Source organism: Vipera ursinii (assembly GCF_947247035.1).
Source record: "Vipera ursinii genome assembly, chromosome: 3".
In the NCBI taxonomy this organism is placed as follows: Eukaryota; Metazoa; Chordata; class Lepidosauria; order Squamata; family Viperidae; genus Vipera; species Vipera ursinii.
In genome coordinates, this window is record NC_139516.1 from 107,049,556 (window position 1) to 107,076,346 (window position 26,791).

The 26,791-nt window shown below is 37.4% G+C and overlaps 1 protein-coding gene across 1 annotated transcript; it reads right to left on the reverse strand.

Moving 5' to 3' along the window:
* On the reverse strand, nucleotides 1–26,791 carry NPL (N-acetylneuraminate pyruvate lyase). Its single transcript, XM_083359933.1, has 13 exons — nucleotides 26,624–26,791; nucleotides 24,768–24,864; nucleotides 23,463–23,536; nucleotides 15,955–16,042; nucleotides 13,438–13,495; nucleotides 12,891–12,966; nucleotides 10,683–10,775; nucleotides 9,631–9,779; nucleotides 9,099–9,145; nucleotides 6,608–6,692; nucleotides 4,969–5,008; nucleotides 770–2,867; nucleotides 1–410 (listed from the first exon to the last, which is right to left on the reverse strand). Exons 2-12 carry the CDS (start codon nucleotides 24,830–24,832, stop codon nucleotides 2,710–2,712), a joined length of 933 nt encoding a protein of 310 aa, XP_083216059.1. The 5' UTR covers nucleotides 24,833–24,864; nucleotides 26,624–26,791; the 3' UTR covers nucleotides 1–410; nucleotides 770–2,709.

A 26,791-nucleotide genomic window follows, 5' to 3' on the forward strand; every position in this document is an offset into this window, starting at 1 on the left:
GTCACTTGGGAAACAATCTTTACTCAATTAATAGCATTCAGGAAACAATTAGCAGTACTTAGCAATCAGTCATCAGCAGGCATCCAGCTGCATCAAACCATCAGTGGTTTCTCCTTTGTTTTTCTTTGTTCTGCCAAACTTTAGCATGTTTCCATATGTATTAACAGAAGCAGAAATACATTTGATATTAGCTTTGAAAGTGCACCTGCTCAACCAACTCAAGTGTATGGCTCAGACAGTAATAGTATTTCTAGGCAAAGGACCCCTATTTGTAACTATCAAAGGCATCATGAAGCCCTTGCATATTTTTCTCATTAATGGAATTTTGCCAGTAAGCAAATTAATGGTAGTGATATGGGGGGAAAAGCAAGTATAAATGATTGATGGGCAAGTATTCATTAAACCCCTACCTCAGGGGTGTCAAACTCAATTTCATGGAGGGCCGCATCAGCATGGTGGTTGCCCTCAGGGGGCCAGGTGGGTATGGCCAGGGTGGGTGTGGCCTACTGGGTGGGCATGGCTAGAGTGCGTATGGCCTACTGGGTGGGCGTGGCCAGCTCTACATCATTCGCATCAAGGATGCCTATGGGGGCCTGGGCAGGAGTGGGACAGATCTGGGGGTCTCTGGCAGAAGGAGGGTCTCTGGGCTAGGGCCAAGGCAGCGGGGGCCGTTCCCTCACTGTTTCCAAGATGGCTTCACGGGCCACATGAAACCACTTCGCGGGCCGGATCCGGCCCCCGGGCCTTGTGTTTGACATGTCTGCCCTACCTGGAAGCATATTATAATTTATAAAGAAAGAATATGATTGGATTTTGAAGTTATTTGTTTGCTACAAGCCCAAAAACTGATGAATTATAACAAAGAATTTTTAAAAGGCAGTCTGCATTTAGAAATACAGGGCTGAACAATTTCCCATGAAGAATATCTTGCCCATCTTCAAATGCAAGACGTTCAACACATTTTAAGGTACATTTTCAGGGGTATAAGATCTTAATCTCAATTGCTGTCATAATCCAAGAAATAATTTTATGCTAAACATATAATGGTCAGGATGTATTTGACACATTATCATTATTTGTAAAGAACTTCCATTTTTCCTATTGACCAGCAAAAGGGAAAATCTGCTAATAATAAGGTAAAGGTAAAGGTTCCCCCGCACATGCGTGCTAGTCGTTTCCGACTCTAGGGGCCGGTGCTCATCTCCGTTTCAAAGCCGAAGAGCCAGCACTTGTCCGAGGACGTCTCCGTGGTCATATGGCTGGCATGACTAGACGCCAAAGGCACACAAAATGCTGTTACCTTCCCACCGTAGTGGTCCCTATTTTTCTACTTGCATTTTTACGTGCTTTCGAACTGCTAGGTTGGCAGAAGCTGGGATGAGTAACAGGCGCTCACTCTGTTATGCGGCACTCGGGATTTGACCCGCCAAACTGCCGACCTTCTGATCAACAAGCTCAGCATCCTAACACACTGAGCCACCGTGTCCTTAATAATAGCATGGGTTAAAATATAACAAGTTAGTTTCATTGAGTGTTTTTTTAAATTCAAGATCTTACTACCTCTTGCAGTTCTTTTAAAGAAGAACTCTACATTGTTTCTAGATAGCTGTTTGGTCACAAAATGACAGTATCTGCTTCTGTTTCATCCATTTATTTGAACTACAACTCCCATAATCAATTAGGATAGATTTGGTAGCTTGGTGATGAGTTAGTTTAACAGGATATTATCAGGTGGGGAGGAATTTCATTCCATGATGTCTAGTCTCCTTTATCATTCCTGACCCTAGTAATACTGTAATTAGAATTTCAATTTGATCAAGAAAATGCCTGCTTTACTCATTTTCACATCAAAACAGTGTCATCCAAGGCTAGTGTAACAATCCTTCCCTTCTTTTCCTGCAATATTATAATATAGTTTGAGGCTAATACTCATTTCATAGGCTGCCTATGGTAGTAAAACTTGGTAGTAAACAAAAACATGAGGCTCAAAACGTCATGGTGAGAATAATAAGTTCCATTTCATGGTTTACTTCTTTGTAAAAATGAATGCATATATCCCATATAAGCTGTGATGAAATCCCAGGTTATTTCTTTTTTAAATAACACTTTCATGTTTGGCCATCCAGGCAAGGAGTGTACAGTTAGCTTTATTCCTTTTTTTGTTACTCTTTCATTATTTTAAAAAATGGCGCTTGTTTTTTTTTAAAGGTAGAAAATACTTGTTAATTACAATTTGTTATTCCAATTGGACATGTTCCTATTTCAAGTTTTCAACAGTATGCACATTTCAAGAATAAATGTAAAAGATTTCCAGAGTTTGGATTCTATAAATGCAGAGCTTTAAGCACTACATTATTATTCATATTGCTTCAAGATATGAAAGTAATAAGAAATAAATCAGTTGGTTAAATTGTGCCAAGCTTTCTAATGTTGCAGAAGAATTTCAGGAGACAAGACTTCTTTATTTGTTGGAAACAAGATCCTCCTATTTCAAAGTTAGTTTCTTTCCCCTGGAAAACTTCACAGTATTGGAAGACTAAAAGCAGTTATCATCTTCCACACAAAGAAGGCCAGATCATTCTGGATAAGAAGTAGTCCATGCCAGATTCATGAAACCTCATGAAAATGGTGCAATTTGCAAATATTTCAAATACTACATTTCAAGTTTACCAAATTATATGGACTATTTTTTTAAGACCGCAGTGAGGTTTAAACTGAACCACAGAGGCAGTTCTTCAGGCTTTCCAGCTTGGTTTTTACTTTAATGATGAAGTCGTCAGAGACAGGTGAAAGTGGAAGTCGTGGTGGGCCCATCGGGATCCCAGAAAATATTGTCATAACCGCTTTGATGTGTGGAACACCAAAGCCTGTCCAAAGTACAAAAATCATTCAGTTAACATACTATAGCATATTTACTTATAGTTTTTAAGTGATGTGTTAATGTAATACAGGTAGTCCTTGACTTACGATCGCAATTAGGACTGAAATTTCCATTGCTAAGCAATGCAGCCATAAAGTGCAACCACATTGCTTAGCAATGGCAATCCTTGCAACTCTGGTTGCTTTTGTTAACCAAATCACACAGTTGCTAGGTGAGTCAACTTCCCACAGGCGTCTCATGACCAAAGTCAGGTGGGAAGCTGGCAGAAAGCTGCATGTCTCAGGCCAGCAGGCAGGTAAGTCACTTCTGCCAGAGGGGGAAGTGAGAGAATGGTGGGTCAGTGCAGGTTGAGGAGGGTCCGTGAAGGGATGCATGAGAGGCATTGCTTGGATCAGAGAGGGTACATGAAAGGTGCAGTCTGTGTTGGGGAGGGTGCATGAGGGTGGTGCAATAAGGATTGTGGAGAGTGTGCGGAATTGTGTAAGAGTGCAAGGGAGGAGGTGCAGTGAAGGTCAGGGAGGATGTGGGGGAGAGCATGAGGCTGGCTGATTCAGGCATACAGAGACTAGGGAAGGTGCACAGTGGGAAACACTTAACCTAGTAACTTATGACCTTCCCTGCCAGCTTTGTAGGGAGGTTGGCAAGGAAGGTCGCAGATAGCAATCACAATCAGTCATAAGTTGCATTGTAAGTAACCAATCAAAATCACGTGAATGTGGGGGTACTGGGATGGCCAGAACTCTGGTTGTAACCACCATTCATTCAGTGCTGATGTTAAGTTTAGTTGCTGAATGAATGGTTGTAGGTCAAGGAGTACCTGAAGTAAAATGAGAAAGGTAGAGATTCAGATTCAAAGTATAACAGATGTTTCAAAACTGGGATGGGTGCAGTCATTGCCCTGTTAAAAGGTAAAGGTAGGTAAAGGTTCCCCCACACATGCGTGCTAGTCGTTTTCCAAATCTAGGGGCCGGTGCTCATCTCCGTTTCAAAGCCGAAGAGCCAGCGCTTGTCCGAGGACATCTCCGTGGTCATGTGGCTGGCATGACTAGACGCCAAAGGCGCACGGAACGCTGTTACCTTCCCACCGTAGTGGTCCCTATTTTTCTACTTGCATTTTTACGTGCTTTCAAACTGCTAGGTTGGCAGAAGCTGGGATGAGTAACAGGTGCTCACTCTGTTACGTGGCACTCGGGATTTGACCCGCCAAACTGCCAACCTTCTGATCGACAAGCTCAGCATCCCAACCCATTGAGCCACCGTGTCCCTTATTAGTGGCTACTAAAAAAGAGCTGGGCTAGAGTTAAGAAGGTGGGAACAAGTATAACTTTGTCTTTACTGCCTCCTTAATTCCTGGAAATGAATGGCTACTATGTGATCCTAACAAAAATATGGCTTCTTTAAGGATCAGTTGATAGTTGCACCTGCTTCAGATTGCAATAGTTGCACAATTAAAAAAAGGTAATTGGAAAAGGAGATTCTGAATAAATAGAAAACAGAATCAAGAAATACAGTGGTTCTTGATTAATGACCACTCATTCAGTGACTGTTTAAACTTATGGCAGTGCTGACTGTATGGTACTTATAACCATTCCTAGAAGTTCCAGCCATCACAGCCCCGCCCCCCCCAGCAGTCATGTGATCCTGATCTGAGCCCCAGCAACCAGCCCAGATTTCTAACATTTACAATGCCCCACAGTCTTATGATTGCAATTGGTGGTCTTCCCTGTCAGCTTCCCATAAGCAAAGTCAATGGGGAAGCCAGAAGTCAAAAGACGTGGTCACATGAGGTCCTTGCTTAACAATGTAGTGAATTGCTTTACAGCAGTAACTGGGACTGCTGGAATTGCTGTTGCTAAGTAGCACTGTTAAGTGATATTGCGCTTTAAGATTGCATTGCTTAACATCAACAACCTATAGAAGAAAATATGAAGGGCAATTTATAAAAGAAATGAATGAAACATGGTTGAATTCTACATAACTAAATTTCTAGGAGATGGAAACTAATTTATGGAAAACTGAGAAGCATTCAGTCCATATTAGGAAACTATTTAGCAGAGGCAAATGGATTAAATTACTGAAGTACGTACCGAGTGAAATGAGAAAGCCGAGGAACTCCTGAACACAGAACTAAGAGAAACAAAGTATTATTATTCATCTAATGCATTCAGTCTTATATTCAAATCCAATAGGCAGCTGTGGATCTGTCCCAATTGTCTTGATGGAAACAATCAGGAAAAAGATTTCTGAAGCAACTGTTTTAATAGCTAAAGGTTACTTACTTTACATATATTCCTTTGTAACAAGCAATTGGATTGAGTAATTCCTATATAATTTCTTCACACAATGTATACTGAAATCTATAGTCATTAGTATGATATTTCTTATCATAGTAATAGCTGCTAGCTTGGAAGTTGTGAAAATTACTTTAAAAAATTGATGGAGAATAAGGTGTTAACCAGGAACACGAGGGAAAGTACTGTTTCTATCTTGTCTTTGTTGGCCACTATGAATGATGAGAATATAAGAAGAGTTCTGGGATGGATCTTTCAAAAGACCTATATAGGCTAACATTTATCTGATTCATTATACAGAACTGTTGTTATATTCCAGATTCTCTTATATGAGACTAATTACCTGATTTTATTTTAATCTGGTTTTAGGTACAGTTTTGAAATGACACTGACTGGATCCACTTCTAAATGACCTTATCGAGAGTGAATATGACTGTTAATTCTGGAGTTTTCAATAGGTTTTGAGGCTATTAGTCATAAAAGCCTTCTGAGGAGGATAATGAACATATAATCATTATGTTGCACTTCATTTCCTGTTAGGACCTGTTATTTCAGAAAGCAATAGCAGAGGGTTAATGATCTACATGAGCGTGCTAAGCAAAATATCATTACATAGACAACATTCCAATTGTTGTAATATTCACTTCAGGCAAAATTATTGTATTGATATATTGGATCTCAGAGAACTAATGGGGCTGAAGGAATTACATTCTATTATATCATTTCACTCTGATTTCTATAAATGAGAAAGGGGATACTTTAGAACATTTTTCTTTTCAGATCCAGACCTCTTATGGATCACAACCTGATATGTCCCCATCAGTGGTAATCTAATTTGTTTAAGAAATTGTTTAAGAATGCTTGAAATCTTGTCATTTTCTATCTCTATTAATTCATACAAACACTGTTCCACTCTCTTCTAATCTGTATAATATTTCTGAATCAATTCCACACTTTCAATTTCATACCACTTTCATGTACATGCTATGGTTTAATTTTTAATTTAGTTTAATTTATTAAATTTACATGATGCCCGACTCCCAGTGGTAATTATAGCAAACAAGCTACTTGCAATTGGCTTTAGTCAGGCATCTTTCTCTCTGTTTCTCTCTCTCTCTCTCTCTCTCTCTCTCTCTCTCTCTCTCTCTCTCCATATACATATACATACACACACACATATATGTATGTGTGTACACACACACACACACACACACACGTTAGGATCTAATTGCTGTTAAGTTTATTACTTGGGTAGGAAATCAATGGGAAAACTCAGTCTCTAAGCTAAAGTGAAAAGTAACAACAACAAAAATCCAGAAGGCAGCAATGGCAAACCACTTACATAATACTAAACAAAAGTAACATGAATGGGTCCATGTAATTCATCAGAGGCTGAATTTGACTTTGACTTACTTTTCAGCCAGAAACATCATACCTCATATTTTTGTGCTGAATACAAATCTCCAGAGGCAAAAGCTTCCAGTATTAAGTTATGTATCCTGCCCAGGTAGTTATATGTACTGTTAAAAAAGAAAAATAAACAGGGATACAAACAATGAAAAAGTAAATTAAAGTATTCAAGACTTGTCTACACAGAACAAGTAGTCATTGGTTAACAACAGTATTTGGGACCAGAATTACCATTGCTAAGTGTTGTGGTCATAAAAGGCAACGTGACATGACTGCACTGCTTAGTGACCACAATCCCAGCAGTCCACTGCTGTTGTTAATCAAATCCCACTGACTATTAGGTGAGGATCTACCCTGTTCTAAGCCATTTTCTCAGCTTGGTCCCTTACAGCCCCAGGTCTTGATAAGGTAAGGGACTGCCTCATCTGCCAACTCTTGAACTCCACCCATCTGCCTCCCACTTACCTGCTATCACCTTTGACCCCTGCCAGCTCTGTCTGCTGCATCAGGCATCACTATTGCACTGGCTGGGGGCTTCTTTCATGCTGCTTTTTTTTACACTGGTGCAGGCAGCCTTGGCTTCTCTTGCACTGTGCCCAGGACCTTCCTTTATGCCCAACCCAGGTCTTTTTTCACAAAAGAAGCCAAGCGTAGGAAGGAAGGTGGTATTCTCCTTTTGTGCCAGGGCAGCTGGGGCCTTCTTTCACAGGCCAAGCTTCTTTCATGAAAGAAGACACTAATTAGACTGCAAATGGAAGCCCTGGCAAGGCACAAGAAAAGCCACAACTGTACCAGCATGAAAGAAGGACCTGGACAGCACAATAATGGTGCACGGTGCAGGAAATGTAGCAGGATCAGACCATGGCAGTAGGTAGGCAGGCAGTCAAAAGGTGTTCATAAATGTGGATGGGTCCACTTGGGATGTACTTTGGTTCATGTGCCTGCAGGAGTACTGCAATGGCTGGAACCTGGAGGATGGGCTGAAAGTCCTTTCCTTCAACCCTGTCAAAACTTTAAATGGTCACTGCCTGAATGGACATTGGGTGAGAACTATCTGCAATTGCAATTAGAGCAAATAGTGCAGCAGTATCATTCCAGTGCAGAAGCTCGATATGCAACTGTATGGAGGATATCAGATTGCAAAAATTATCAGAAGTCAGTTTTCATGGAATTATTAGAAAATGTGGAATCCTTTGCTTATCACCTTTCCATACCAGCAAAAGTATGTTTCCTCAACCTTCCTTTTTAAAAGAAATATTTCTTCCAAGCCCCAACCCAATTTTAATAGCACACTGCTTCATTCACATTGGAGATTGGGAAAGCATTTTTCCCCCAAATTTTAAAATTGTGTATGATGCACATTCCAGAGTGAAGCACTTCAACAACCAGGAACAGAATTAAGAAAAGGAAATTATCAAATTCGTAAGTAGTGATACATGTACTGGAGATGGGGAGAGAGGAGGAAAGTCTGGTTATTTGTGTATTTAAAACATTACAACTGGCTTTACACATACGGAAGCAGATAAAGGAAAAGAGGTTGTTCAGCTAGGACAGGACAAGTCACCCACCATTCATCCCTAATAGCATATTTGTCCAATGGACTCCTGTGACATTTGTGCAGTTATACAAAAGGAACAGAGATATTCCCATTTCAATTACAAGTTAAATGATCCAATTCAAACTACAGAAGAGATGAGCAATGAGTTCTCCATGTATGTTTTAATTCAAAATATAATGTAGAATGGCTCAAATTAAAAGTATTGTTTTTTTCTTATATAGAAGGGGGTAATTTTGATGGTGAAAATTATCTAAAAATTACCAGCATGGTTAAGTGCTATGCAGTTATGCAATTCCACCTAAATCACATTTTTGCCCCCTACATTGTCGACATGACCCAATCAATAGGTATACCACAAACTACCAACACTCGTTGGTAGAGAAACTAGGGATTCTGTTTATCAGTTTTAGCATCTGCATGTGAAAACTGAATGTGTACAAATGGAAATATTCAGGTGACAGAAGATTGGCTCTTGAGTGCTTCAAACCCTGCCTGAATAGCTTAGACTTCAAAAGTTAATGTTTAGATACTGTACAAAAGTATAACAAACTTAAAGCTAGTTCTCATTTATACATATGTCTCAGTGATAATTTATATGCCATCTCATTTATTACACCAACGCAATATTATTCACCATCAGTTGTATTAATTGGCCCTTAAATGTATCAGAATTGTAATGAGACTTGGGGTTTGTCTAATAGAACTCACAAGGATTTTTCTTAACATTTAATTCTTATGGCTAAACAATTCTGAAAATAGAGTTCTCAAGCTGAGTGCTTTTAGTTAATCAAAAGATCTGGGGGGGGGAATGCTGGTTGATAATTAGTTAGCTAGGAAGTTTTAAGTAGCTACAGTTCAAGCTCACCTTAATAAGCATTCATTTGGGAAAGACTGTTCTACAGAAGATACAGCATCCAATTCATAAAGGTCTTTCAGTCATGTACAAAAGACAACTTACCTTCCAACGGCCCCATTTGCTCCTATCACCAGTGAACTCAGGAGTTGCTACTTAGTAAGAAAGAAAAATAGTAGGTTTTATTTACATATCACTGGAGCCAACTGAAATGTTCCAGTAAAACCAGATGTAACTGACTGTTCTGCACCATTCAACGATATTGCAATCATGCTGTTTTTGGCATATAGAGATTCTCTGGCAATATGGCAAGCATTTGCCACTCACGTCTCCTATTTCCTTCGCCAGCCCATTCAGCTATTCATTCCCTCCTTCTACTGATTTTCCATTCTGTCCATTTTCCACTCAACAGATTTCAGCTTTTACACCCAAACCAGTGAAAAACTAGGACTGTGGCCATGTAGAGCATGCAACTTAGTTAAAATACATCTTATTTTGCTCAAGGAAAGCACTAGGAATATTCACCAGGTTTTTTGGGATGTCCTCAGAGAGGACATCCAAAACTATTTAGTTATGTTCTCAGAGGAAGCCATCTTGTGTCTACTATAGTTAATAATTTTCTATATAAAACCCTTACCTCATCCACACCATACAGAAACATAAAACTGCCTTGTTCACTTTTTTGCACACATTGCCTCAAATCCAGGAGGTCTCTGTCACTGAACTTCACCCCCTTAAAGGTAGGAATCTGTTTTTTCATACTATCTAATAATTCTTCAGCACGAACTGTACAAAAAGAGATTCACAGTAAACAAAATTTTCAAATCTGATCAAGCAAAAGTCATCATTACTATTGCATAACTGCAATAATAAACTAAACTTATTTGTTTATGAAACATGTATATTGTGTTGCCATTCTACTCAACAAAGCCAAGAATGGTCATTAAAAGTGGGAAGCTTTTCCTAGAGCAACGTTTTGCAATGTGGCATCTTCCAGATATTTTAAAACTACTCCCAATTAAGGTATTTGGGTCTGACCTATTGGTAGTTCTCGACTTACGACCACTATTGAGCCCAAAATTTCTTTTTTTAAAGGGAGACATTTGTTAAGTAAGTTTTGTCCCATTTTATGAACTTTCTTGCCATAGTTGAATCTCTGCAGTTGTTACATTTGTGATACATTTGTTAAATGAATCTGGCTTCCCCATTGATTTTGCTTGTCAGAAGGTCAGAAAAGGTGATCACATGACCCTGGGACACGGCAACAGTCATAAATATGAGTCAATTGCTAAGCGTCTGAATTTTGATCATGTGACCATGGGGATGCTGCAACGGTCATAAGTGTGAAAAACAGTCATAAGTCACTTTTTTTCACTGCCATTGTAACTTTAAAGAGTTACTAAATGAATTGTTTTGAGTTGAGGACTACCTGTACTACATTATTGTGAAGTGCCTTATTCTCTAATTTCACCAATAAATCAATTCCCCTCTGTTCAAGACACTTTCCTTGGAAGAAAACAAGCATGGAATAGCAGCCTTAAAGGAATATTACTTAGACATGATTTAAAAATTCAAGATAGTGAAAATGAATTACAGAAATTTAAAATGTAAACTGAATAAATAAAATAGAACTGCTTATAACTAAAGTTATCTTGAAATAAACTGGATTTCTACATTTGTAGCACTTACTTTTAATGCCAGTGATAGGAGGAATGTGATAATAATAGAATGGGATATTAGGAGCTTCAGATGCAACGTCCCGGAAGAAGGCAACCAATTCATCTAAAAAGCATGACAAAGGGAGCAATGTGGAGCGTGGATTAATTGTAAATATACAGCTAAAACAGGGAAAGCAAAAGGAAAAGCATTACTTTGGCCTTTCATCTAGGACAGCATTCTTCAACTTTACACATTTTGGTTATTTTATCATTATCCAGGCAGAATTGTCAATGGCTATGTTGGAAAAAAATTGATGGAACTACAGTCTAGCCCTTTTGGAAGGCTCTGGGTTGTCAAAAGCGAAGATTTTAGCCGCTGAATTCATTAAACAGTGATTTCTCTATAAATAAAAAAAGGATGCACATATGTTCTCTTTTTAGCTTCTTCCGGGGTGTGCTTTTTTTAGATCAAATGTTGATCCATTAGTTGTGACAGGAACTGACTAACCGACTTGTCACTTGAGCCCGATGTTATGGGCAGAGAGGCTGAGTGACTGGAACAAAGTCATGCAGCCAACTTTCATGCTAAGGTCTGACTAGAACTCACAGTCTCTTGGCTTCTAGGTTGTTACCTTAACCATTTGACCAGGCATGTCCAACCCACGGCACACAGGGCCCATGAGGTTTTGGACATCTAGTAATGCAACCCCACAAGATCATAAACTTTTAACATTATATGATTTTATATTATAAAACTACAGGTAGTAGTGCTCGACTTCAAACCACAATTGAGTGCAAAATTTCTGTTGCTAAGCGAGACATTATTGAGTTTCTTTCCATTTTACAACCTTTTTTGCCACAGTTGTTAAGTGAATTTCTGCAATTAAGTTAATAACACGGTTATTAAGTGAATGTGGCTTCCCCATTGACTTTGCTTGTCAGAAGGTTGCAAAAGGTGATCCCATGACCCCAGGAGTCTGCAACAGTCATAAATAGGAACCAATTGCCAAACTTCCAAATTTTGATCCTGTGACCACGGGAATGCTGCAACAGTCGTAAGTGTGAAAAATGGCCATAGGTCACTTTTTTCAGTGCCATTGTAACTTCAAACAGTCACTAAACAAATGGTTGTAAGTTGAGAACTACCTATCTATTACACATTTTATATAGAGAGAGCCCAAGACAATTCCTCTTCACTCAATGTGGCCCAGGCAAGCCAAAAGGTTGGACACCCATGAATTAAACCAAATGTGTCTTCACTGCTTGTAAATATTCAGGCATGTGTCTCGGATGAATAAGAAGAGAAGAAGTTTCAGCTTTTGCTGAATGTTCATACATTGCCAAGATCTTTAGTAGATGCCTGAAACAAAAAGTAATTCTTTCCAAGCAAGTTTCTCATAGTGTCTTCTTAGGCAGTTTAAAATGAAAGGGAAAGAGTTGTAAGAATTTCAAGCAACTGAACTATTTTCCATTTAGAGATTTATTCCCAACCTATTGCACAAGAGTCTTCTTTAGCTTCTTTCTAGTGGCTTTCCAATGACCTGGCAAGGTATTTTTACTGATAAAAAAGGAGCATTTAACTGGCTGCTGGGACCTGACCATTACATCTACCATGAAATAAATTTGATCTTCTAATGGCTTGACTGTGAGTTCTAGGAACTGAAACCTTAATTGTCCTGGGACACAAGTTGGAAAAGGCTAACTTAAAAGGTGAAGTCTTTTTCATATTATCAATCCAACATCAAGCCTGGGCATACTCTATAATTTTTCAAAATGGAACACAGATATTCCTCTCTTAACAAATGTAATCAGGACTGGTACCTCTCTCATTAAGAGACTTGGCCAAAAGTCAAAAACCATTTGACAAGGAAGGGTCAAATCGTAATCACTATGTGCATTTTGAGGAACCTGGAGGGAAAATTATAAGCTGGAAACAGCAGTCAAGCTAAAGAGCTGGTTTTGCAAAAACTGCCAGTTTCTCCAATATTTTATCACAGCTGTGAGCAGCTTATGACACACACATCCCCAAAAGCTTTTTCTGCAGAGCTTAGAGCTTCCTCTGAATGATGGTGCAGTTTTCAATTCAAAACATTAGCAGAATCTTTAATATCACCTAAAACCTCTAACCAAAAGATTGCCCATCTTTATTTTAATTTACACATTTATGCATTTGTGAAACTGTTTAAGAAGTGGCTGACAGGTGGGAAAACAATTCAGTGAAATGTAATGATCTATTCACCTTTATTCACCTCTTTGAAGAAAAAAGGGGAAATGACAGATATGCCATCCGCTCCTATCTGGGCTGCATGCTTGGCCTGGAAATGAAGAAAGGAAAGGAAATGAAAAAATATACTTATATGACTATAATTAAATAAATAATTCTGAAAATGAGAAATGCTAAGCAATTAATATGACAATAGGGTTTGCTAATGTCAGACTGTATAAGGTCTCCAGTAGCTTAACAGTCAGAAGAAGAAATTTAGGAAGAAGCTATCAATGAAGCAGTTAGAAGTGGTAGGGGAGTATTGTACCTTTAAACTTGCAAAATTCTGTTAATGAAGCCTTAAGTAGAACTAGTTCATCTACTCATGTTTCCTGTCTGGTTTTACCTGGGAAGGCCAATACCTATGGCGATAATGAAATTAGCTCCCCCCCCTTTTTTTAATCTTCAGACCATATTTGGGAATAATTCCTCCTAGTTGGAAAAGTTTTCTCCTTGCCCTCAGCATTCTGCTTTGCAAAAATCAAAGCACAGCAAAAATTGAAAAGTACACAAATACACTCACCAGATCCTTTGATTCAGGTAAGCTCAGTGTTCCAACATGAATTATTACATGATCCAGCCTGCAGGGAAAGGAATTTTTTAAAAATATTTTTGATGATAGGCCGAGATTAGCATATGGGGGTGGTGATAATTAAACTGATGATTACTTATTTCACAATATTATCTTGCTTTATGTGCTATATGACCCTTTAGTCTATCACTGATAAGCTCACATTTTAGTAAACTTATGTGGGAAGAGTTGGAGGAGGATGAAGAGCTATGTTCTCTTAAATGAAATGCAAATATCCCTTAGCCCCATTGTTGCAGCCACCTAAAATTATACTGCTGAAGAGGAGATGTGTTTAAATGAGCATATCAAGCCTCAGGTCATGCCTACTTTATTAAAAACAAACACCCACAGCATTGGATGTTTGTAGACTATAGAGCACCCTCTATAGTTATCTCACTGCATCAAATCTGAATTTCAAAATTTGGAGGCAATGTAAGTGGATAGATAAACTTTATTGTCATTTTTTACTGTGGGCACATTGGCACACATTAAAAATGAAATTTTGTTGCTTGCTCTCAAAAGTGTACACAACGTATGACCACAATTGAGCTCAAAATTTCCACTGCTAAGCAAGACAGTTAAGTGAGCAGTGCCCCATTTTACAACCTTTTTGACACTGTTAAGTGAATCACTGTAGTTACTTGAATCATACAATTGTTAAGCAAATCTGGCTTTTCCTATTGACGTTGCTTTTCACATGACCCTGGGACAGTACAACTGTTATAATATATGCCAACTGCCTAGACTTCAAATTTGGATCACATGACCATGGGGATGCTACAATGGTCATAAGTCACTTTTTTCAATGCTGTTGCAACTTCAGTCACTAAATGAATGGCTGTAAGCTGAAGGCTACCTGTATTTTACATATCTCTAAAAAAGGGAATAGTTTCAAACACATCATATCTTACATGCAGGTGTCCAGAACCATTTATTTGAAACTACATATTAAGTGAAAAAGTCAAACCTTTAATTATTTTGTATCTGTTAACAGTTGAGAGCTTTTCTTTGAAAAGGCATATATACTACTGACCGACTCCAAAACTTAAGAATGTTTTTCTGCCAGCCCATGATTATTTTGTTGGGGGCAATCTAGTTTTCTCTCCAAACCATAGCTAGTACTTTGTTCAGTGGATGTTTTTCTCATTAGCTGGTGATAATGAGACGGTGTAGGAAAGGACAGTCTTCCTGGTGCAGGAAAAGAGGAGACTGACATGTTGGGAACAGAGGTGGCTGGGACTGGCAATGAAAACAGCAGCATTTATAACTGAGACAAGGGTAAAAGGTCTTCAAAATGCTCAGAATTTCATACAGCCAATCAGTGTAACTATCAGCTTATCAATAATAATAATAATAATAATAATAATAATAATAATAATAATAATAATAATAATAATAATAATAATAAGATGATGATGATGATGATGATGATGTTGGAAGGGACTTTGGAGGTCATCTAGTCCAACCCTCTGCTCAGGCAGGAAACCCTATAACCATTTCAGTCCAGTCTCTTCTTAAAAACTTCCAGTGTTGGAGCATTCACAGCTTCTGGAGGCAATTAACATTAATTCTTCTGTCAGGAAATTTCTCCTTAGTTCTAGGTTGCTTCTCTCTTTGATTAGTTTCCATCCATTGCTTCTTGTCCTGCCTTCAGGTGAATAAGACAGTGTGAACAACAATTCTCCATCAGCTCTTTCTCCCCTGATGCCAGATCCACACTTTTATGTCTTGGTGTTTTGTCCTTGGAAAAACAGTCTTTGCATAGAGTCTGAGGGATCATAATGACAGCAGCTACAAAGTCACAGTACAAGTACTCTGATGGAGTGGAGTTCATAAAGGAGTTATTCTCATTTCTGAACCAGAATTACTGCACAAGAATCCGGTCTTGCTCAGCAGTATTATCCCTTTCCCCAGATGCAATCTTTTTTGCCTCATTATCAGCCTCTGGATCTACATCTAACGATGAACTACCACTTCCAATAGCCTCAGCCAACATGACCAATGGTAAGGCATGTTGGGAGTTATTGTTCAGCAGCATTTAAAGTCCCACTTCTGCTTGAGACAAAATAAGGCAGATATAACTAATTCAATGTATCCAATCTGGTATCTTCCAGATGTGTTGAATTTAATTGCCAGTTGCATAGCCAACCATCAGGAATTATAAACAGCCGGGTCCAGCTCTGAAATGAACCAGGTTGAGGAAACTGTCATAGTAATCACTTCCTAATTTTCCTCTTTGTTCAACAACAGGAAGAAGCAGAGAATTTGCAAGTAACAACTTATTATAAATGACCATTTCTGCAATATTCTGTGAAAACTATCTCACTCACTGGTATTTAACCCCTCCTCCCCCAAAAGCAACAGCAGCAATAGGAGAATGCAGATTTCACAATCTAGTGTCTTTGCTTACTGTACTTAGGCAACAATTTTACAGAAAACAATGCAACATTTGCTACAAAAATTACTCACTTATCCTTGCCTTGGGTCACCCATTCCTCTGCCAGCTGTTTTCTCTCCTGAATGCTTAGGGATAGACCTTCTCCTGTTGTTCCGTTCACTGTAGTTAAAATATATACATTTGATATATAAAAAGAATAGAATATAAAGTGATTAAGAAAGAAACCAACAAAGAAGATTAAAAGAAGCTTTACATTCCATTCTCTACAAGTAGTTGTAAATATCAAAACCTAATGGTGGCATCTTCCCTAGAGTTCACTTGGCCACATCCCTCAAAACTTCAGATGGTAAGTTAAAATAGTTTTATGTGGCAGCATTCACAACAGACATATTTGGAAATAAAAATAAATTTAGCCCACTTAAAAAGTTACCACTGAAGAAAGTTCTTTTTTTTTTTGGCTTCTGGTAGCGCTGCCGTGCCGAATGGTGGAGTTTTGAAGCCGCCCGATCCTGGGAAGCGTCAAAGCGCCCGGAGGCAGCGAAAATCAGCTGTTCCGTGGCGCTGGAGCTTCTCCCTCGGGAGAAGAGGGAGAGGGGAGCCTGCCTGGGTAGAGGTAGAGCTCCCCTGCGATTCTCCCAAGTAGTTTGGGGGATAACAGGGTGAGCCCCCTCGGAGCCCAGGCTTTCTCCGCTCTCAGGATGTTTTCGCTCCAAAAGGAGTGGAACCAGATGCGACAACTGCACCTGCTGCTTAGATGGGACTGTATTTTGTTTCTTTGAGAAGCAGGCAGAGCAAAGCAGGAAGATCTGAATTTTCAAGTTGGATTTTAACTTTAACTCAGTTTCATTATCTTCTTCAAGTTTCAAGTTTGAAATAGAGTAAAAATGGCGCTGGAATGTTTCTTTCCTGTGCGAAGTGACTGCGTTGGAAAACTGTTATATTTTGCTACAAAGCAAGAGATACAATTTGCAACTGACTTTACCCAGTATCGGATTTTGTTTATTTGAAAGCCTGTTCCCTTTTTTCTTATTGAAGGTTAAGAACTTTGGGAGAATTTTTATTTTTTCTTTCCTTTTCCTTCTTTTTTTTCTGAACTTTGATTCTGCTGGGTGAAAGAGGAAATCGAAACCTAAGAGATGGCTGCGAGACGTGGGGGAGGGCCTCCAATTTCCAAGAATGTTATTTCTTCACCTTTACCACAAGCTGTAGGGCAGACTTCAATGAAACCTACAGTACAACCACCCTCCCCCCCCACCTCCTGCATTTACACTGACAGATATCCAGCAAGTTGTGATGCAGTCAACACAAGTTTTGCAGCAGGAAATAAAGGAAACAAGGGAAGAATTTGTTAACCAAAACAACCAGATGAGGGAAGATATAGTGCTTGCACTTCAGGGTCTGGCTGCACATATAGAACGCCTGGATGTTCGTGTGGACTCAGTTATGGAGTATGTGGAGAATTTGGAAAATAAAATTACTGATGCTGAACAGAAGATTGATAGAGCAGAGGCCAAGATTGACAGAACAGAGGACGAGATTACTATATCAGATTATAAGAACATGGAGTTTGCTTTGTGTATCAGAGGCTTCAAAGAGAATCCTAAAGAAGATTTGGAATGGGAAATAGCACGAGCAGTGGCTCCTGTTTTGAAATGTGAACCTGAAGAACTGCTTAAGGAAATGGATAAGACATTTAGGGTTAACTCCTGGATTGCTAGGCAAAAAAACTTACCTAGAGATGTAGTGATTTATTTTTCCAGGAGATCAACCAGAAATTCTATTATCCAGGCTTTTTATCGGGAAAAAATCCAAATTGCAGGCCAAGATATTATGATTTTAAAGGAGATACCTCCAAAAATTCTTAGAAAAAGGAAAGATTTTGCCTTTCTGTCTGATGAGCTTAAGAAGCGACAAATCCAGTTCAGATGGGAAATACCTATTGGAATTGTGGTAAATTATGCAGGGACCAGATACAGATTGGATACAATTTTAAAAGCAAAAGATTTCTACACTAACGTCCTGAAAGCAGGCTTACCACCGTCTCCTCGAATCAAAAGAACAGAAGACAAGAAGATAAACAATTGAGTGAAGGGGCAATGTCATTGCCTCTTGAGGAGATGCGGCAGGCGGAGGCTACGGAGCAGAGTTTGGCATTAAAGGAAGACCCAAAAGAACAGAGGATGACAAGAGCTGCATATAAGCGTATGGAAAAAGAGCAAAAACAAAAGCCTGTAACTGGTCCAGCTACACAAGACGCGGCTGTCTCAGAGCCTGTGGGAGGAGCACGCCCAAAGAGAGCAACAGCTGATCTTCAGGCCATGTTCCAAAGGCTCATGGTCACCAGAGATGGTGAAGTTCCTGACATGGAATGTTAATGGCTTAAATTCACCACAGAAAAGAAAGTATTTTTTTATCTGAAACAACATAAAATGACATTGTTTGTTTACAAGAGACACATATTGCATTAAAAGGCCAAAAGTATCTGATTAATTCCCGATTGGGAACACATTTTGCATCCTTTGCTCCGGACAAGAAGGCTGGAGTGGTTATTTATTTAAGAAAAGACTTTTCGGCAAGATTGATTGAATTGGATAAACAAGGGAGGTATGTTAGTATTGAATTAATACTACAAGGAAAGAAAGTTCTTCTTATTGGATTATATGCTCCAAATCAACAACAGCAAAAATTCTTTAAATTCTTACATCAGAGACTAATCGAATTGGATTATAAATCTGTTATTATGATGGGGGACTGGAATGGAGTTTTGGTGCCATCTGAAGACAAGAAGAGATCCTCTAAAAACTTGTAATTCGAAATTGCCTAAAGCTTTTTTTGATTTGAAGGAAGATCTGGAATTAAGAGATGTATGGCGAGAAAGGAATATGAGAGACAGAGATTTTACTTTTTTTTCGGATAGACATAAATCTTTCTCCAGGATTGACTTTATTTTGATTACTACTGATCTTTCTTCTTCGGTTAAGAACGTTAAGATTTTTCCTAGGACAATGTCTGACCATAGTCCTGTCTGGTTGGAGTTTTTTGCTGAAGATGCTAGTAGAAGATCCTGGAGGCTGAATGAGAACTTATTTACAAATGACTTCTTCTTGCAGAAATGTAGAGAACATATGAAAGAATTTTTTGTTACAAATATGCATAAAGGTATCTCAATGGAAATGGTTTGGGATGCTAGTAAAGCTTATATGAGAGGGGTTTTGATTTATATGAATAGTGCTTACAGGCGTAAGCAAATGCAAAAACGTTTAGATATTGAGGAAGAGATTAAAGCTAAGGAGAAAAAGCTTATTTTGAATCCATTGGATAATAATTTAAGGATTTCAATACATTTATTGAAAGAACAATTCAATATGCTACTGGCTGATCAAGTAGCAATTAATTTGCGCTATGCTAAACACAATACTTTTTGTAATGCTAATAAGCCTGGTAGATGGTTGGCTTATCAATTAAGGAAGAAACAGAAATCACGTATTATAGATAAAATAGAATATAAAGGAAAAGAAGTCTACCAACAAAATTTAATTAAGAGGAGTTTTTTAGATTTTTACTCGAAATTATATTCTAAAGAAAATATACAAGCTTTAGATATAGACAAATATTTACAGGGAGCTCATTTTCCGAGACTCTCAAAAGAACAACAACTTGAGATGAATTGCCCAATTACATCAGAAGAAATTTCTTTAGCTATTAAACAGTTGAAATTGGGCAAGGCTCCGGGAACAGATGGATTAACAGCAATTTACTATAAAAAGTTGTTGCCTGAAATGATTGAACCCTTAAAGATTTTGTTTAATGAAATTCAGACTGCAGGTGCAGTTCCTCCATCATGGAGGACAGCTTTTGTATCATTGATTCCAAAGGAGGATCAAGACCTTACTCAACCTGAAAATTATAGACCTATATCGCTTTTAAATACAGATTATAAGATTTTTTGCTAAAGTATTGGCTAATAGATTAATGCAAGTTTTGAAACAAATGATTCATAGTGATCAATTGGGATTTATATCTGGGAGGTATATGAAATATAACGTAAGACAAATTGTAAACTTGCTTGAATACTTGGATAAGAACAACCAAGTCTCCGCAGCATTGATATTTTTGGATGCAGAGAAAGCCTTTGACCAATTGAATTGGCAATTTTTATTGAGAGTTGTTGAGGAGATGAATTTTGGGGAAGCTTTTTTACATGCTATTAAAGTTATATATCAACAACAAACTGCACAAATTATAGTTAATGGGGGACTAACAGAGACCTTTAAAATTGAAAAAGGTACAAGACAGGGATGCCCCCTATCACCATTATTGTTTGTTTTAACATTAGAGATTTTATTAATTAAAATTCGAGAGTCCTCTATGATAAAGGGAATTAAAATAAAACAGAATGATTATAGATTGAGAGCTTTTGCTGGCGACTTGGTTGTGACAGTATCTCAACCGTTACAGTCGGTTATAGATTTGATGGAAATTATAACTCAGTATGGTAAGGTTTCTGGGTTCAAGGTGAATAGTAATAAGACTAAGATATTTTCTAAGAACTTATCTATGAGTGAAAGGGATATGTTATCTAAATTAACAGGTTTTGAAATAGTGAAAAAGGTTAAATATTTAGGAGTATATATTGAAGCCTCAAATGTAAAATTGTATAAGAATAATTATGAAACACTATGGTTGAAGGTACAAAGGGATTTAAATAATTGGAAAAAATTACAATTATCATTACTGGGAAGAATTGCAGTTGTTAAAATGAATGTTCTGCCAAAGTTTCTCTTTTTGTTTCAAATGATACCTATATTGAAAAAGGATGCCAACCTTGATCAATAGCAGAAGGGTATTAATAAATTTATTTGGGCGGGGAAAAAACCAAGAGTTAAATTTAAGATTTTACAAGATGCTAGGGAAAGAGGGGGACTCAAGGCGCCGAATTTGAAATTGTATTATGATGCGGTTGCCTTGACGTGGGTTAGTGATTGGCTTAATTTAATTAATAAGAGAATACTTCATCTTGAGGGATGGGATTTGGTATATGGATGGCATGCATATTTGCTTTACGATAAGAAGGTGGACAGGGCTTTTAAATCCCATATTCTTAGAAGTGCTTTCTTGCGTGTCTGGAAAAAGTATTATTATAAGTTAAATTATAAAATACCGATTTGGGGAATTCCTGGACATGCGATAGAGGGCATATCTATGGGAGTGAGTATGGATAGGGTTTCTTATAAGGAATTACTTAGATTGCAAGGGAATGATTGGCAACTTAAATCATTAGATGAGTTAAGACAAGAAAACATAAGTTACTCTTGGTTTCAATATACTCAATTGAAAGCTAGGTGGAAGTCAGATCAAAAGGTTGGCATCACAATTATAGATCAAAATTTAGTAAAACAAATTAGAGATTTAACTTGTGCACATATAAAGAGGATATATAATGCTTTAATTGAATTGGATTCGGAAACGGAATTGGTTAAAGACTGTATGATAAAGTGGGCACAAAATATTCAGGAACCAATTTCGTTGGACACTTGGGAGATAATTTGGGTCAGAAATGTTAAATTTACTCAGGCTCAAAACTTAAGAGAAAATTTTTATAAAATGTATAGATGGCATTTGGATCCCAAGAAGTTGTCTAACATGTATCCTAATTTACAGTCTAAATGTTGGAGATATGGTAGTTTAGAAGCTACCTATTTTCACATGTGGTGGACTTGTAGAAATATAAAAGCTTTTTGGATCAAAATTTGGTGGAACATTCAAAAGATTTTTAAGAGAAAGATAAAGTTTTCTCCGCAATTGTTTTTATTGGGTATTGTTGTAGATTGTGATGTTAAAGAAACTAATTTGATGTTGAATATGATAACAGCAGCACGGCTACTGGTGGGACAATATTGGAAGAAGGATAGTTTGCCTACTATAGAAGAATGGGTGTTTAAAGTTTCAAATCTTGCAGAAATGTCTAAGATTTCTGCTTATTTGAAAGATCATTCACAGGAAAGATATATTTCAGTTTGGAGGAGATGGATAGATTATATTCAGAACAAATATGGGACTAAAAAGTTCCATTTAGCTTATGAGTAGATTTTAGTGGGATATTGTTATTGGTACTTTGTAGTTATGTTAAAGGGGAGTTAAAGCACATTATGAATTTGGTTAATTGTATATATTATGCATAATTTTTATTTAGAATGTGATTACTATAACTATAATCCTGTATTTAGCTCTGGGAAGTGGGGGGGAAGTGGGCGGGTTTGGGGTGGGGGGGATTTGGGGATATATTGTAAAACTTTGTTTTTGTAAAACTCTTTAATAATAAAAAAGAAAGTTCTTTTTTTTCTGGGCAAACCTGCTCAGCAGTGTTTAGCATCTCTGCCACCATGGCTCTTAAAATTCAGCCTGAGTCTTTCTGTCTTTTTTTTGTCCTACTCATACTTTCAGTAGAGAACAGATCTGTCCCATTTTGCATAAGACAGTATGTTAGGTCTTGCTAAACCACTATCATTGTTTTTGTTAGTCTCTTTTTTGCAAATCAACATGCCCAGATCCTTAAACCCTGTTCCATTTGGCACAATGTTCAGGCCTGTTGAGGTAATTTTGAACTGTGATTCTTGTCTTCTATGTAATTAGTCATCAGCTTGGTATCATCTGACACCTGAGAAGCATAATTGCTCTTCCACTGGAGCCTGTATCCTCTGTTCCTTGATAAATTCTTATGCCGTGTCCTCTTGGCAATCTCATTCCTTTATAAAGAACCCTCTGTATAATACCCACATGTTCGTTACTTGAAACAGGTATAACTGGCATAATTTGCCACTCAAACATTTCACAGTAGTGCTGCTTCAATGCACCTGGGGTGTAATAGTTCCTTCCCCTCTTAATCTTCCTCACAAAACTATTTCTCCTGCTTATTCTCCTGTACCCTTATTCCAACTACTAAATCTGTGTTGCTCTTTTTTTTTCTACAGAGGGCTAGCCAAGCCTTGAATGGCTAGCTAAAGAATGCAGGTCCATCCTCTTGCTAGTTATGAGGTCAAGTAAATTAGCACAAGCTGATAAGACATCCCCCTCAGATCATGTGCTCAAAAATAAGTGAGTAAAGCATTCCCCCAACACAAAACAGCTGCTACTAATCAGCTAAGCATTATTTGCAAAACCTTGGAAGATCAGGTCTGCAACTCCCAAGCTTTTTTGCCTAACTTCCCATTTACTCTCCTGCTTGCTCTGGTTGTGAGCTCCCAGGTGCCTGTTTCTTTTTAAGAAGTGCTGCTAAACTAAGGCAGTTGAGGGCTTTTAAATCCTAGCTTGCATCCCAATCTTAGTTTATTTAGTAATTAATTTATTTACCTTAGTACACCTCTTCTAGTTTAATTAGCCACTTATACCAAGGGAGGGACAAAGTGGAATCAAATGGAGTGAATTTGAATTCAGTTTGGTCATTTGCTGGATAAGTTGCCATTCATAGTTATCTCTTGGTTATCCATGTTTGATACTGTATCTATTTCTGAACTAGAAGCTGTCCCTTTTATTCAGAAGAAAAGTTTCCTTGAAATACAAGTTATAATCTGTGTCTTACCAAATACATTCCTGACACCTTGCTGATTTATTAGGTAATCCACATACTGCCCAATCAGGGAGAGGTTGATATTTCTAAAAGAAAAAGGAAAAAAAGGAACATAACAGAGCAGATGGAGCTAGTTATAAAAATCTATTACAAGTAACAACTTACAAACTAAAGTTCTTGAAGATGGTGACTCAGAATTTTTTCCTTCTGTCATTGGCACAAAATAGTGAATAAGGTCTAATAAGAAGCCCCCCCCTGGACTCCAAAGTACACTTTGGGAAGGGGAAAAATTAGTTTATAAAAGCAGAAAATGGTTCAAAACAAAATCTGTTAAGAGTTGAATTTTTTTTTGACTTTCAAGATTTTGCTTTGCAACATGTTTTAGCACACATAGAAAGGCATTTACATCATCTTTCCTATTAAAATTCAGTTTAGTAAATAAGAGTTATCAAGTGATCTAGATCCTTAATAGTTAAGGATAAAGTTGGATGAAGTCTCTGACAGGTGTATTTGTTTAAAGAAAACTGATGTACCACCAAGCCAGGGTCAACTTTCAACAATGACATAAATAGAATTTCTCCAGGATGATCTATGCCTAACCTGACCCTTCAAGTTTTCCAATGGTGTGTACCCATTGCTATTGTAATCTTGTCTGCTGTTGATAATTCTCCTCTGTTTCATTCCACCTTTCCCAGCATTAGGACTTTGCATGGGAGCCTAATGTGCCTACATGCCTCCAAAATATTGAGAAAAAAAGACTGCTTACAATATCAGACCCAAGTGTGTTACAGCATTTTCCTGTTACAAATTGGCTAGTGCCAATTGATAGTATCTTTTCTAAAAACTCTTGGTTTATTTCATATTACAGTGGCATTACACTGCATTGGGACCTTCTGCATCTGATGGAGGAATCTATATACGGTAGGTTAGAAACTGACAAAGTACTCCAGACACACCTGAAGATTTGTATACTGAACTATATTGATAGGTGTCACACACAGAAATACATATAACATTTAACAAAGTAATTATTAAATACAGGGAAGATAAAAGCAATCTGCAGAGGAAAAATGGATTTTGGCAAAAGTAGAAGTCAGGAGGGGAGAATTGCAAATATACATTCCATTTGTGTAGTTGAATAAAGGTATTTCTGGCAATTCAAGCAAGTTAAATACTTCCAAGAACCAAAAAAACAAATAAGATCTAATTATTGCTATCCAGAAGACCATTGCCCCCTTATTAAAAGATGTTTTGATATGGTACATTTAATTTAATGTACTGAACTAATATTGCTTTTAGCATCAACAAAACACTTACCCCTCCTGAGTCATTGGGGTAATGGTGGCTGCAACCAGCCCCTGCAGTTTCTTCTGGAGTGCCATGAAACAAGCCGAGTCAGAGATATAGAAGAAATCTGCATGGAATAAACAAAAAAGAAAGTACTGAGCACTGGATGATTTCTGTTAATACTAAAACTTTAAGGCAAAGTTCAGGACCAAAAGAATATCAGAACATCTTCTAATCTAAGCACATTACTTACTATTTCTGCTATAGGGCTCTGGTCACAAATCCTGTAGTAACTTTACAGATTTAAACAGCTTTGTGGAGTTACATCAACAACACATAACAAAGAATGCAACATGTTGAGGCTATCAACAACTTATAACAAAAAATGCCTTATGTTGACTAGATCTGGCTAGCCCTGAGTGACCAGGGACAGAAAATATTCTTGGAGTGATGGAGGATATTGAAGGATCTTACTACTGATGAACAGAAGTTTTGTTTTGTTTTTTGGTTCAGTGGATTTAGAAAACAGGTTCGTTCATTATTTCATTTTCAACTCAGATCACAATTGTCTCTTTCATTAACTAGCATTGGAATTAATAATAATAAAAAATCCTAAATTTCAGGAATAGTAACTTCATTAAGAGGATATGAAATTTCAGCACAACAGGTCGATGATTTTTGTAAGGTGTTGTTACATTTTAATTTGTCATAATCCAAAGAGTATCATCCTATGCTCTTTTTCCAGTTTACAAAGCAAGATTTTTCTCCTATCACATGAAGAGCCTTGAGACTTTTTCCTTGGGCATTTACCCAATATTACTAGAACATTTGGTATTTGTCTTCCATGGACTCAGTACAGAATTTACTTTGGTTAATATTATAGAACTATTTTATTTGTATAAAGGAGTGCTAGCAGTGTGGGTTCCTGTTAATTATAGAGAGTAAAGGTGATCCAAAGTGTAATCTCTTACTTTCATGTTTTCAGACAGAGAAAAATCATTGCTTTCTCTCTATGTACGATAAACTAATTTAAATCAGGTTTTTCTCGGAGCACCTAACAGGCAGCAACATATGATAGGTGGGACTTCTGGCACAGCCTTATGGATTGTGTAAACACAAGTATCCAATCTGAGAAACAATTTTGTAAAACTCATTGCTAACTCCAATATTTTGTAAGTTCATCTAAATGAAGGCACTGGATTATTAATGTTTTACATGAGCACAAGTAAACCCAATTTCCTTGGCAGAAGCCAAACTTCATTTTATGCAAAAATTATAAACTAATTCCTAAATTCCTCTAAGCCAAAAACTTTTGCATACACTCAACCTCAGGTACTTCATGTAAAGAGGCATCAAAAGTAGATCAGCTAATATTTAAACTTAGTTTAAATTATCATTATTAAAATAATTATTATAATTATATTATTTAATTATGTTTAAATATTTATACATTTTTATTTAATTTATTTAATTTAAATTATTTAAATTATTTTAAATGAATTATTTAAATAATTATTATATATTATGTCTCAGAACTGAACAAAATTCGGAGGTCACTACTATATCGCTATTCGATGATTTTTTTCTTGTCACTTTTAACTTGTCCCAATATTCCCTTTCCCTTTTTCCTTTTATGTTATTTGTATTTTAATGTTTGATTTTGAAATTTAATAAAGACATTTAAAAAAGAAGAAAATCAGCCACAGTATTGATGTTTAACCAGTCGCTGGCTTGCTTGCGCAATCTGAGTTGTCATGCTTTTTTCTTGTTTTTGTTTTGTTTGGGGGTGTTTTGAGATCCTTTTGCACCCAAAGGAGGGTTCTATTCTCCTTTCCAGTCCGAGTTATGTCAATATTCTCCAAAGACACAATACATAATAAACTTACCACTCCGCTATCCGGAACGCCTGTTTCTAAATCACACTAAGCAGAAGAGATGTTTCCTCCCCCGCCCTTCTCTCGTTATGTTCTCTCTCTCTCTCATCCGCCTCCCACTTTTGGGAAACACTGAGCATACCCGGAAGCAATACTTAAGTCGTCTGCCTTGAACTTAAC